Source organism: Petaurus breviceps, unplaced genomic scaffold (genome assembly GCF_028583685.1).
Source record: "Petaurus breviceps papuanus isolate PSGF00001 unplaced genomic scaffold, PetGlider_PUasm1.0 91041, whole genome shotgun sequence".
In the NCBI taxonomy this organism is placed as follows: Eukaryota; Metazoa; Chordata; class Mammalia; order Diprotodontia; family Petauridae; genus Petaurus; species Petaurus breviceps.
Window position 1 is genome coordinate 25080744 of NW_027187400.1, and position 14514 is coordinate 25095257.

Genomic DNA, 14514 nt, shown 5'->3' on the forward strand with positions numbered 1-14514 from the left:
GGGGCTACTAGAAGGGAAGGACCAGGGAACACACTTGCTGGGATTTCTGCTTCTTCCTAAACCTGAGTGAGCACCTAGGCCCAGCAGGGTCTTCAGCACATTCCTACTTCAGAAGGGCCAAGATGGTACTTGTGGGAACAAAGCTGTGAGACTGAAAACTTTCACTATATAAACTTCAGGATTTGACGTTCTTGATCTAGTTGTGCTGCTGTTTCATAAGTGACTCTGCCTCAGTTTCCTCAACTGTGAAATGAGATCATCCCCCAAAGCCAGAGAACATGAAACAATAGAATTAAATGCCTGACTCATTGTGAGAGAAGTCCTTTGCACACACTAAAGTATTATAAAAATGTGAGCTATGAATACTAACCCTCTGAAAAGCCTACTTTTCAAATCTTCCCCTTTTCCCCAACTCTCTCCGCTCCCCTCTAGATGAGGGGCTGGACGTGAAGTTAAAGAACCTGCATTCCAGTCCCAGCTCTGCCACCTGTGGGACCTTAGGCAAATCCCTTAATTTCTCTGGTCCTCAGTTTCCTCATGTGTGAAGTAAAGGGGCTGGACTAGATGGTTTCCAAGTTCCTTCTGGCTCAAGTCTGTGATCCTCTGATCCTACTCCAGTCCCCAAATCTGTTATTTCTCCTTGCCTGATAGAGGTGCCTCCTTGGACTGAGATCCCTGAGATGGTGGGCGACTCCCACTGAAAAGGTATCCTGAATCTGGAGAGAAAAGAGAAACAGAATGTCATAAGGATGGCCACCTGCAGCAGGGCACCCCCACTTCCCATCTCACTCTAGAACACACAGCATATTCTCTCCATCGAGCTAGATCCTTCAAAGCACAGCTCAAGACCCACCCCCAAGCCTTCTCTGCCCATGGCAGTCTCTTTTCCTAAATCCTTTGCAATGAAACATTTATGCCTTGTTTTGTTCATGTTCATAGATTACTATGGTTCCAGTCAAAATTTTCCATTAATCTCTCATGTACTCAAACTTCCAGGCAAAAGAATTAGAAATTGAGGAGATACCTGTCAATTGGGGAATAGTTTAACAAATTGTGGCATGTGATTGTGATGAAATACTATTATGCTATAAGAAATGATAACAGGTGGACTTCAGAAAAATCTGGGAAGACTTCTATGAACTGATAACTGAGTGAAGTGAGCAGAACCAGGAGAACATTCTACACAGAAAAAGCAAGACTATAATGATGATGAACTGTGAAACTTAACTCCTGCGATCAATACAATGATCCAAGATAATCCCAAAGGACCCATGATGAAAAATGCTCTCCATACGCACAGAGATCTGGAACTCTGAGTGAGACTGAAACGTACTTTTTTACCCACCTAATTTTTCTTGCCTTTTTTTCTGGCAACATGACTAGCAATGTTTTGCATGGTTTCACGTGTATAATTACTGTCATATCATTTGCCTTCTCAATGGGTGGGAGGAAGAGAATTTGGAGTTCAAAGATTTTTTAAAATGAATGCCAAAAATAATTTTAAAGAAGTACTTACAGCTCCCCTGGCCTACTGTGCCCAACAGGACATTCCAACTCTGGCCTCCATGCCTCTGCACAGACTCTCCTTCCTCATTTCTACCTCTAAGAATCCTTTCTGGGCTCAGGTCAAGCGCCCTCTCCCACACGAAGCCTTTGGGATTCTTTCTAGTTATTAGCACTTCTTGTCTCCCAATTACTTTGTGCATATTGTTTCCCTAATAGAATGAAAGCCCCTTAAGGGTAGGGAATATTCTGATTTTTGTGTCTATATGCTTCAGTGTGTAGCCTGTCATCAGCAGGCCATCTTTCTTCTCTCTTGATGCCTAATCTAGCTACAATCAACTCGCCCTCCGTGTATCTCAGCACTGCCCTCCAGCACCATGGACAGAAACCTCAGGGGTCTTTGTAAAAAGAAAGGGACCAAGACCCTGAAGTAGAACTTCTTAATCTGGGATCCATGATTTTAAAAAAAAGAAAAATTTGGTAATGGCATTTCAATGTAGGTTTTAATCCATTTTTTAATGGATCTGCATACAATAAATTTTATGGATTTTTTTGCATTTTATTTTATGCATTTATTCTATGCATTTAAAAACACGATTCTGAGGAGGGGTCCCTAGGCCTGTCAGAGGGCACAAAGTGAAGCAGCCCAGGTCCAGTGGACAGAGGAAGGCCTTTCAGAACAAACAGCAGCTATGGCTAAACTCCACCAGCACTTAATAAGCATTTACTGTGCCCTGCACTCCCTTGGTAATAAGGATACTAAACCAAAACCATTCCTGCCCTCAAGGGGCTTACATTCTCCTATAATAGCTCATGTTTTTCCTTTTTGTCTTTGTGTCCCAATGTAAGACTTTAGCAAAATGCTTTCTCTGCCTCCATTACCCCATCTAATCCGCACAATAACAATGAGGTGGGAATTCTCATGATGGACATTTTCACAGGTGCAGTGAGGCTCAAGCTGCCCCTACTAGGCCACCGTTGATGGGGGTCCTCCTCACTCTAGGTCCAGCGTCCTGTGCCCTCCATGCCACCATGTTGATGTCAGAGGAGAAAAGGAGCAAGGCTAAATCTGAAGTGCTCCACTGGCCCAGGGCCCTGACCCAGAACAGGACTAGCTCACCTGGCTGTCCCTGAGGAAGCACTGCAAAGAGGTCTCTCTTCCAGACTGGGCTACCCCCACCCCCAGCCCCCACTAAGACCCTGAATGAGGGCTTGTGAAAGCCAGAAAGGGGATTTCAGTGTCGTCTCTCTTCAAAGGAAGGAAAAGCAGGGGGAGTGGCTGTGAAGGAGACACCCAAACCTGCCTCAGGGGAGGGACTAGTCCAACTCCCTCTTCATCCTTACAGACAAAGGCCTGTTCTTCAAGCCTGTCATTTATCTTCTAAGGAAAGATTAGGGGCAGGAATCACTCCCTTTCTGAAGTTAAGACCCTGCCTTTTATCCTGTAAAGGATAATTAACAATACTTTATTTAAAGTGGAAAAAAAGCAAGCAAACTACTGTGCCCTCAGATCCCTCTTCTTCCCTTCCTCAGTACCATCCAAAAAAATCCCAGCAGTCATTCCACTGAAATCTGGTTTTCTGGTCTTGAAAAGGGGGAGTGAAGGAAGATGGATAACTTGGGGAAATTCAAAGTAATGGAGAGGACCACACAATGCTGGGGGGGGGGGGGCTTAAAACAGAGAATGTCAGAGCTGGGAGGACCCTGAGAACAGGGAATGTCAGAGCACAGAATATGCCTACGGTCACTTTCAATGTTGACTGTCTTGTCCACAAGGTAGGAAGTCGTTGCACGGTCTGACCAGGGAAGGTCATATGAGCATCATGGTACGGTGGAAAGAATGCTGGATTTGAAGTCAAAGGAGCTGGGTTCAAATCCTTGCTCTGCCACTTACATCTATGACCTAGGGCAAGCCACAAAATCACCCCAGCCTATTTCCTCTTCTATACAATGTGAAGATATATGACCTCTCAATGACCTGAGGTCTCCTCTAATTCCTAAATCTCTGCTTCCAAGTAACTCTGCAAAGAAAATGGAAGGGTGGTTAAACCCTGAGAAAAGTCTCTGAGAGCCACAGGGAGACAGTCCAGAAGAGGCCCGGCAAAGGGGCAGGGCTGGCATTGGCAGCCAGGACCCTGACTGCAAGCCCAGGGTCCCCCCCACCCCAGTCTCTTGCTCATCCAGATGCCACACTGCTCACCTGCTCGGGTCAGGGAGGGGATGGTTCCCAGAGAGAGGGCCCTGTTTAGTCGTCCTGGCAGGGAGGAAGAGGATGTCCGTCGTGGAGACCTGAACAGTTGCTGGTTGGTCAGCTGGAAGAAGGTGGGTGGGGCTGGAACGAACAGAGTTGGTGACACTGAAGGGTATGGGAAGGCCAGTCCATTGCTGCTGGGGAAGAAGGAACTGGAATCTCCCGAGAGATACCTGTGAACAACACAGATGACATGGCGGGGGAGGGAGACACACCAGGCCCAGGAGGCCCCAAGAGGCAGATGCAGACCATCCCTCCCAATGGGAGCCAGGACCCCAGGCCAGGAAGAGCCCAGAGCAGGGAAAGGTGTGAGGTTAGTGAAAGCAAGGAAACAATCTGACCACATTCACATCATTAGGAGCGGGGCGGCTGGGAGGTGCCAGCGTGACCCACCCCTCACCCAGCACAAGCTTATCTCTACCATTGTTTTCAGGGGAACAATACCCCAATCCCTCAGAAATTCCCATGAGCACTCAGGCAGACTAATTTCACTACAGGTGCAAGGGTCTCGACTTTAAAGGGACACTGTCACCCCTGCTGCCCCCCACTCTGTCCACTCACCTGTCCTCTTCCCCTATGACATGCCTAGGACTTGGGAAATCCCCCAAACCCAGGCTCATGACCAGCTCCTCCCTTGGTGGTCCAGCAGTCCTACTCAAACTGGGCCAGCTGGGACCAGGGTTTGCAGGCAGGCAATGGGAAAAGGGTTAGGATCAAGCTTTGGGGTTCCAGACCAACACAATACCTTGCTGGGCAACCCTAGTTACAATTTGAAAAAGAAAAAAAACAAAACCCTTGTTCATTTTTGCCGCCTCGCCAAGGGGGAGGGATGTGCAGGAAGATGGGGAGAAAGCCTTCTCCTGCTTTGGGACCCAGGGTCAGGGCCCCTGGACCAGCACAATGATAAGGGAAGGGAAGGACAGGAAGGGGGATGCAAAGCTTTGGAATGGACACAGCAGGACATCAGCATCATATACCAAACTCCAGGCTTGGGCCAATGGCTTAAAATGATTATTTTTTTAAAAAATGAACACAGAGATAGAAATATATGTAAACGAGCCAACCAATGGACAGAAGGTGACAGTGTCTCTTTAACTCAAGAACAAGACAAATGACAACAAGACTGGAAGGTCCACAAGCCAGAATTTTAACCATGCTTCTGATTAAAGCAATCGATTATGGGGGGAAGGAGTGAAAGAGAGTGACCAGAGGGAATTAATAGATTAGTCTGCCAACTTGGGGTGGGCCAGGGGGAGGGAGGGGAAGATCTGGGGAAGGTCAAACCTTACCTCTGGTCCCAGGGGACAATTGAGGCTGGTGGCCTAATTCCTAGGATGGACGTTTGTTTGGCTGCCCCGCCTGCTGAATGGGGAGCAGCTGGAAGGCTGTGGTTGGCCTTGGCAATGGGAGTGGCAGGTCAGACAATGCTATGGTTTCCACTCGCACCAAATGTGTTTAAAAGGACAATGTTTGCTACCAGCAGGGTGAGAGGGGCAGCCTGTTGGCTTTCTAGACCTTGAGCACTGGGTCAACAGAGAGAAGGACTTCCCGTCTTCCTTTTCAGAGGCATGGTCCATTTTGGGGAAAACTGGGAGATGGGGAGAGGTGAGTACTGAAACAGGCAGGCTGCGTGAAAGCCACAAAGATCAGTCCCCAGGGGGGAGCTTCAGCATCCTATTAGCCCCTTCTAAGGACAGTTTCTGCCCTCTGTTGCTGCTCTTCTAAGGGAAGGTCATGCCCCAGAAAGAGCCAAGCTAGTATATAACCTAAAGCCTGCAGTGTGGCTTCAGCACCTGTGACGCTATCCAGCCCCAGAATTTGCAGACCCTCATCCCCGGATCCAAGATAACTCAGAAAGCTAAGAAGGGCCTCGGCAGGCTGGGGGTGGGCACTAGATGTGTATGTGTGCTCGGCATTGAAGTCAGCAGCCTTTCCTGTCCCCGGGGTGGTCACACATAGGCACACACTGGCACTAGGACTGGCAGGCAGACTTGGAGATGTCCCCAGGGCCAGGACCGCCAGCACATCTCCCAGGTACCTAACAGCTCGGCCTCCCTGAGCTAGCTACATGGAGAGGTTTCCCAAGGCTCAGACATCCAGATGGTCAGAAGCAGGGGCCTGGCCTGCTTGGGGTCCTAGTCCCCACATGCCACCCCCCCACCTCCTCCAAATGCTTCCCAATATCTGGCAGCAGGGACTGTGATTCCTGTTAGCTTCTGGGAGACTCCTAGGATGGGCAATTCCCTGCACTAACTCAAAACAGAAACTTGTGTATGACTGAGCAGATGGGACCTATGGAATGCCCTAGGGGCACCAGAAGGTGAGTGATCTGCCCAGGGTCACACATCTAACTAGAGATAAGACTCGAACCCAGGCCTTCTATCAACTGTTGCCAAGCTGCCTCAACAAGCACTAAAAGCTGCTGGGGGTGAGGGAGCATGTGCTTCCAAGGAATTTGGTTTCTATCTAAATATAAGCATAGAACTACTGTGAGGAAAGCTAAGTACTGCCCCAAGCTTACATAGACGCACATATGCATAGACACAGGACCTCCGAGGGGTTGGGAGGGACCTCAAAGGCCTCAACCCAAGGGACCAGCCCAAGGCCCCAGAAGTGATGAGCATCTGAGGCAGGGTATGGGCCCACGGCCTCCAATTCCCTGAGAATCACATACTTCCAGCTGGGAGGGACCTTCAGAGGCCACCTTATTGAAAAGATGAGGAAACTGAGGCCTGGGTTAGATGACAATCCAGGGTCAGACAGGTAAGTAGCATCAGAGGCACAATTTGAACCCAGGCCTCTTCATTGACTCATCTGTCTAGCTATGGTACAGTGTGTGTACATATGTGTATATGTGTGTGTGTGTGTGTGTGTGTGTGTGTGTGATCAAACTAAGATTTAGAAAGTACCTTCCTCTCACTAAGTCTGGGCAGTAAGCTGTACAGAGAAGGAACATAAACTCTAAAAAGGTTTTTCATCTTCCTCAGGCACAGGGACTTGGCCTGTGATTTCATTGCTTTTAGGAACTCCTAGGTGTGAAAACTCCCTCTACCAATGCAGGCTGGCACGTTCTCTGTGACTCAGAGCTTATAGCCTTGCCCACCCAAGTCCTGATGTGTCAGAAGTCAGGCCTGACCCCCAGGTCTTCCTGGGCTCCCCCTCACTTGGAGGCCAGCTCTCTCCCAACACCACACTGCAGGGTCAACATTATTTCCAATCACAGATAAGGCTGCCAGGGCTCAGAGAGAGATGAATGATGCGTCCAGGGTCACTAAGCTAGCAAAGATGGGAGCTGCATTCCAACCTTCAAACAGGTCCCCCTGTGCATCAATTCCTGTCTCCCTGACTACCCTGTGCTCACCTCTAAGCTGTGGAAGCAAAGAAGCTGCCCGTGAGTGCCTCCTCTGCGTCCAGAGAGCCAGGCCCTACAGGAGCCTGCCTCCACGCTCCTGGACACACTGTAGCTCACACCTTGGGCCCTGGCTATTCCTGGTATCAGCTTGATAGGGGGACCTTCCAAAGGGCCCTCTCCCCTTCTCCAGTAGGACAGGCATCAGTCAATCCAAGGCGTCTTTGCTTTAAAGCATCTCTGAGGACAACATCAACCAATGGAAGAGTCTTCCTTTAGCCAAGAGATTCAAGCTTCACTTCTGGCTACAGAATTCTTCCGAAGACCCCAGATAGTTTGGGTTTTTTTCTTCTTTTAATCTTAAGTCCACCCCTAAAGCACCAAGAGATCAAGCAAATTGTTTGAAGTCACAAAGAGATATGTGTTGGAGGCAGGTCTTGAACCCAGGTGATCCTGGCTCTCAGGCCAGCTGCCTGTCTAAGCTCTAGACAACCTTCAAAGACTAAGTTGAAGAGAAGCAGCTGATCTGCACTGGCAGGAGTTTCCTCACCTGGGAGTTCCTTGTGCCAGTGAAATCACTGGCTAGTTCTCATCCCTGTCCTCCTTAAGGTCCTCCTAAATCTAAGCTGAGACTCTTCCTGGCCTCCCAGGCAAAATAGAGATGTTCAGATCTCAACCCAAAAGGTCTGAATTAAAATCTTCACCTGTCAAAAGGGGACCACGTTAAACGAGCTCTGGAGAGGCAGGGAAAGGCAAGAAGACAGGAGCAATGGAGTAGTCAGACACATGAGAGATTGAGGGGAAAGTTTATTGAGAAGGCCCAGTGAGAGGTGGGGCAGGAAGGAGAGGCCAGCCCACATAAGCTGGCTGACCGCCAGCCCTGACACCTGGAGGGATCCTGTACATACACAGCCCAAGCCCCAAATGAAGCTTCTTTCCAGGTGGAAAAGCTTTAAAATTCAAAAAGGATAAAACAAGATGTCACCCAGAATCAAAACTGCTGGACAACCAAGGGCCAGGTAGCATTTATTGAAAAGCTGTGAACATGAAAACTGGCACCAGAGGTGAGGTTTACAGCGATTGGGGTCACCAGACAATCAACCAAAATGCTGCTGCAGCTGTAAAAACTACTACTACTATGACTACTATGTCTACTACCATCACTGCACAATCTGACGTTTAGAAAAAGTCATGGAGATAGATGCCACAGGACAAGGACATTGGGAGAAACATGGTCTTTAGAATCCCGGAATCCTGGGGCCACCCGGGGAGAACCCCTCACCTGGACAGGGAGAAGGGGCATGAGCTGAAGTCGACTAGGATTCCTAGAGAGGCTGACCCTGGGATGGAAACCATGGATGGTCCCTTCCTGGGTGAGGGGCCTTTCTGGGCATGGTCATCATGTCTGATATAAAGCCCACCCAGCCAAGGGCACTTTTAACCCTGGGAACAGCCCCACCCTCCCAGCCTGTTCTCAGTGTCTGACAATCACCCTGCATGCTGGGTACAATCTGCTGACAGCCACCATGAACCCTGGACCAGGAGAAAAGCCCCAGAGCTTCCCAATCCAGACTTTCAATCAATACATCCCAGAGGAAAAAGCCTTTTCTATACTCTTGGGGTTCCTCAACACCCAACACCCACTGGACACATCTCCCCACTGCCATTCCCTTTATAGCAAAGATTTCTCAGAACAAAAAAGGTTAACTTTAATTTATGTTAAAATAAATAAATATGACACAATTCAGAAACAGGGGGAGAAGTTACCAAAAGGAGCCCCCATCTATACACATACACACACACTCAGAGGTGGTATGTTATTTTAAATGCCAGCTATATGGTACCATACCCCAAAACCAGGAATCACTGTCTTAACCACCCTGATGACCTTTCCAAGACCTGCCCCCAATCAGAAGGGGAGACTTTGTTAGAATGATATAGTTCTAGATATATATGCATATATTTCTGCTTATTATAAATAATTTAATCCTCAAACATCTACAACTATCAGTGAAGGCCTATTAGTATCACACTGTCAGTATACATGATAGAGAAACAGAACAAAAAAAGAAAATTAAATCACACAAAAAAATCAGAAAGACAGTGAGTGTCTCTGGAACTTGACGTTCAACTCCCTTAGTCCTTGGAAGGCTACAATCATGTACCCCGGGCTCTGACCCAGAGCGAGAACCAGGTCTTGGGAGTAGAAGAGCCAAGTGAACCTGGTCAGTACTCACTGAGGGGAGAGGGTCCTTTTTTTTATGCACCCAGCACATGGAGGGTCCCATTTGCCGTCCCTGTCTGCAAGTCTGGAACTTGGGCTGTTGCAGCCGATGCTCTCACCTGCTCTGCTCGGACCCCCCGGGAAGCAGGCAGCTATTCAGGCCCCCATTTTACAGCAGAGACTAAAGATGTGACCTATCCAGGGTTATAATGGCCACTTATCAAGCAGAGCTAGGACTGCAACCCAGGCTTCCTGCCTCTTAGGCTAGGGCTCTCAAGTCGAGAAGGGAGAGGCCCAAGCTTGGCCCCAAAGGACACCAAGGAGGGAGAAGAGTCCTGCCCTAGTTTCTTCGAGGTGCGGGGCTACAGAGGGGTAACACTGCAGACACAGGCAAACTTGGACAAGCTAGCTGCTCAACACTGGCCAGGTTAGCTCTGTGTCTTACTGGCACACAGGACAGGTCTCTGGGGAGAGGAGAAGAAAGGAGAGGAGGGATATGCTGGGAAGTCCAGGGGACAGAAAAACTGCTGAAGGCCTTGCCAAGAAGGGGTTGCGAGTCTCCCTCCCTCTCAGCAGGCAGACTCCATGCCACCCCAAAGGGTGGGCACAACCTTCTCTAAAAGGTTCAGTGCCCAGTCTTACAGCTGTACAGAGCCAGTTATTGTCTGAGTCCAAACTTTAATATTTTTCTCCAATGCTCCTTTCCTTACATTAAGCTCCCTTTCAAACCTCCCCTCACCTAAACTTTTTCATGATTTCACAGCCAGATGAAAAACAGTGGTGAGGGAGTGAAGAGGGCGTGGAGGTTAGGCTGGCAAAGGTGCTCATAAAAACCCAGTGGGGCACAGGGCGACAGGGAGAGCACGCTTGTAGCCCAAAAAGCCCAAGCTGGAAGGTCGGGGTGGCAGGGGAGGGGTGTGTCTTCCATCCTGGGTTGGGTTTTTACTTTTGACTAACGTCACTGTGGCATAGCTATTGAGGGGCTGGCAAGCCTCCATTCCACATTAGCCCTTAGAAAGAAGCAGGGGCCAAATACCCTCAACTGAAGAGGCCCGTAAGCTCCAATCTTTGGATGGCACAGAGGGGCCTTCCCCTGGTACCTGGTGACCCTTGTCCCTCTATGAGGGCTTCTTAAGGGCCTTGTTCCCCAACAACTCATTCATCAATCTAGAACTTGGAGCACAAAATCATGCAAGAGCCACCTGCTACCTGTGGATGCCAATCCCCATATCCACAGTGCCCTCTGTGCCCCTGCGAAGACAAGTTTAAGAAACTTGGCCAAGGGCTGAGGAGTGTAAGGAAGCATCATCCCTATTTACTGATACCTTATGTCTGAACCACACCTGTGTGCAGCAAGGGCCGCATGCCAGGATGGGGCTCTCCTCCCTACTTCTCCCAAAGGGCAGCATTCATAGCATCCCTTATCTACCAATCAATCAATCACATCTATCAGGCACCCACCATGTGCCCAGCACTGTGCCGAGTGCTGGAAGGGGTCTCTTAGTCTGTCCAGTGATGAAGGTCACCACCAAGCCTGCCCCCTGCCAGGGTCACAGATGCCAGCCAACCTGGGAACACGGAGCCCCAGATCTTGACCACCAAACCACCAGTCAGAGGACCCTCCCCCCTTGGGGGGGGGCCTTCAGAAAATCCTCCCCCACTGAGCAGCCAAGGGGCAGCTGATCCCCAGGCTAACAAAACAGGCTTCCCTGCCATTTGAGTGACACTTCTCAAAGCATTTTCACCTATGTGAGGTCAGCAGGGGGGAGGTCAGTTAGTGGTTAAGTGACTTATCCAAGGTCACACAGAATTGTGGCAGTGTCTGGGTTTATTTTTTCCCCATCAACCTTTCTTCTAGTTTTCCATTCATTACAATATGTTGCTTTTCAAATCTCCCCATAAGCGCTGCCTCTGGATCCCCCACACACCTTATCTAAGGGAGAGAATGATGCTTTCATTAAGTTGGGACATAGATGAGAAATGGTGATGGCTGTAGTGGACCAGGGTTAGTATGGAAAAAGGGGCTACAGGTATACAGAGAAATTCAGGACCAGGAGGACCCTGAAAACACAGAAGGTCAAAGCTCGGCCCCAAATAAGAGACATGAGAATGTATCTCCTACCCTTCTCTGTACATGTGGGGGACCATAGGTAAAAAATACATTCTTTGTTACTAAAGGCTGGGTAAAAACAAAGGTCAGATAGGAAATAAAGGCGATAGGAAAAACAAAAGTTATCAATAAAAAAACCAAACTAGAATGGAGAAGGTCAAAGCGGGGAGGGTCTTTAGACCACGAAAGACCAGAGCTAGGAGACCCTTCAGAGAACACCTAGTCCAACTTCGCTCATTTTATTAAGGAAACCAAGACCCAGAGGAGGATCCAGGACCAGAACTCGGGTCTCCTCTCTCGGCTGCAGCACCTCTCTGGCCACTCCTGCTGAGGGCAGGCTGGCTAAGATTCCAGAAAGAGCCCCAAATGCCAAGGAAGAACCAGATTCCGTCTCTGGGGACGGCACCAAAGAGAATGGCTGTTGCACCAGAATAAGGCCAAACTCGCTTGTCTCTGGCGAGGTCAGGGCAGAGAGAAGAAGGAGGCAGAGCTTTGGTGATAGTGGCCAGGGACACGTCAGCCTTGGGCCGGCAGGCATTGATGGTGAGATGCAGCATGCCAGAGGGAGGAAGGACTGAGGGGGACAGAGCCATGACCGCCAGGGAGAGGCCTTGTCGATGGCTACAGAGCCTCTGCTCACTACGTCCACCCGTCAGGCTGCACCCAATCTGCCCAAGAATAGGTCAGATGCCTGCTGACTTGGACAAAAAGGACAGAAGGCTATTCTCTGGGTGGTGCTAAACTGCTTTGACTAAACCAAACCTCTAATGTCACTGGCATAGCTACTGAGGGGCTGGCTAAATGGACAGTGACGGGGAGATGTGCTGAACTAAGGCAGGAAGAGAAAGGGCCCACTGATCCTCCTCCAGGCTCCCTATCAGCTAAGGCACAGGGCCAGGGGATGGTGGGCCTTAGACGTCAGTGCCAAACAGAGGGGAACTTGCAGAATGGGGGCTAAAATACCAGGGTAATGATCAGGGGACATCCCAAGGAAAAGGAGAGAAGTGTGAGGGAATAACCTAATAGTATCCCCCTGCCTGCCTCGCAAATCAGGAGACACGGAACCATAAGAAAAAGGGAACGAACAGTAGAGAACGAGGCCTTTGATGGTACAATCTGCAGAATTCCCCATGAGGAAGGCCTAGAGAGAGGCAAGGCTGGCTGGCTGAAGGAAGGGAATGATCACTGAGAAAGGCTGTCAGAACAGGGGTAAGAATCCTTTTCAAAGATGGTGGGAGAAGGGCCAGAGAGTGACTCCTGCCCACACTACACTCTAGGAACCGATTTAGGTCTTGGGGATCTGAAACCACAGGAAGCCCTCCCTGTGGGCTCCCAGCAGCAGGCAGCATGTGCTCCGGGGACGAGGCTGTCTCTTTTCCATTCGGATCTTGAGCTCCGGGCACAGAGGAAACACTGAGTAATAGCTTTTTCAATCATCCCTTCATTTATCCGTTCACTCATGCACTCAGCCTGCCAGCCAGCTGGGGATCAGGCCACCTGAGTGTGTGCTGGGGCAGCTGCGTTCCCAGGTACCAGGTGTGACCTGGCTCTGGCTGCTAGAGTGAGCACTTCTGCCAGTGGCCAGAAATGGTCATCTCCTAGGGGCAAGAAAGCAACCAAAGAGACCTTCCACAGAAGGAAGGTGCAATGACAAGACAGCCTTCACAGTCTGAGGTTTCACAGGCAGGAACGGGGCCAAAAAACTGGCCTGGGGATCCTGGGGACTGACAAACTCGGGGGAAGATCTCAATCCTTCCACACGCCCTTCCTTGGTCTCCCCTTGGTGGGACTTTGCCTGGTTTCTGAGCTACCTACTTTAATTTTCTGACCAAAGAAAGATGCCCAACATGGCAGTTGGCTCTCCTGTTCTTCCCAGGGGCTGGGGAGAAGGAAGTAAAGACCCGCCCAGCATGTACCCACAGAGGGATGAAGGGCAGATGGTACCAACTGCCCTGCCCTGCTCCATTTGCATCTTGGGATTCAGAGCTGCAAGGGAACTTACAAGATCATCTACTCCACTCTTCATTCTACAGATGAGGAAACTGAGGCCCAGAAAGGTTAAGGGATTTGTCTGTCATACAGCCAGTCAGAGGCAGTCCAACTTCAAACTCTCTCACTGCCAGCCTTATAGGGGCTGAGTGGAGGTGGCCAGGGAGCTCAGAGGGGGCCCATCCCAGAGTCCTTGCTGGACCAGGACAGCTAACTCAGGGGAAATCTTTGAAGGGGTGGTTGGTGTTCCCCCACCCCCAGTCCCAAGGTCAAGACCTCCATTTGCTCAAGAGCTCTTTAAGGGCAGGGGCTTAACACAATACCTGGCATACAGCAGGCACTTAATAAATGTTTACTAAGTGACTGCCCCTGGCAGTCACACTGAGTCACAGGATATTAGAGTGTTAAGGAGACTTTGAACATAGAATCTCCAAAGTCAGAAATGCCTTTAGAAATCACTGTGCCCAGCCCTCTCTTTTTATAGGCAAGGGGAAGAAGGCTCAGAGATGGGGCAGTGCCTTCCCCAGGGACACAAAGTGGCACAGCAGGGACTGAGGTCTCCAGATGCCCAGCCTGGGGAGCTCCTCACTGCTGAAATGATGACGGTGTTCTAGGCACCAGAGGAAGAAGGGACCAGGGCAGGTGATGGTCTGAGTGGGAAGGTTCTAAGCACTCAGGAAAGTTAGGATGTCTTTGAGCCTTGACCCCTGACCTCACCCCCCCTTCCTCCCCAGAGAAGGCTGAGAAGCAAGAGATGAGGGAGGTCAGGGCATGCGGGGAGGCAGAGGAGCCCCCCAACTCCTAGTTCTTAACATGGGAGAGGGAAGAAAGAAGCGTCTGCCTTCTTACCTACCCACGCGCCCCAAAAATGAGGGCAGGAGGGTAACTGGGGAGAAAAAAGGCAACCCTACCCAAAGCTTCCACTGCCTTCAGGAGCAAGAGGCCAGGCTCAAGTTGAGAGAGCCAGTGTCTGTACAGATCCCTTGTTCTGCGAGCGACAGAGTGGCTCTCTGTTGGGCACTGAAGCATGATGAGGGGGCTTGGATGCAAGAGGGACTCGTGTCTGTGCAGAGCTCTAAGCGGGGGGG

The 14514-nt window shown here is 50.0% G+C and overlaps 1 protein-coding gene across 2 annotated transcripts in view; it reads right to left on the reverse strand.

Moving 5' to 3' along the window:
• Positions 1-14514, reverse strand: part of TMEM201 (transmembrane protein 201) — a 59731-nt gene that overhangs the window by 22693 nt on the left and 22524 nt on the right. For both annotated transcript variants that reach the window (XM_069078401.1, XM_069078402.1), the window contains exons 7-8: positions 3704-3927; positions 645-716 (exon numbers count right to left, since the gene is read on the reverse strand). In XM_069078401.1, the coding sequence (XP_068934502.1) occupies positions 645-716; positions 3704-3927 (296 nt within the window). The remainder of the gene's footprint in view (positions 1-644; positions 717-3703; positions 3928-14514) is intronic.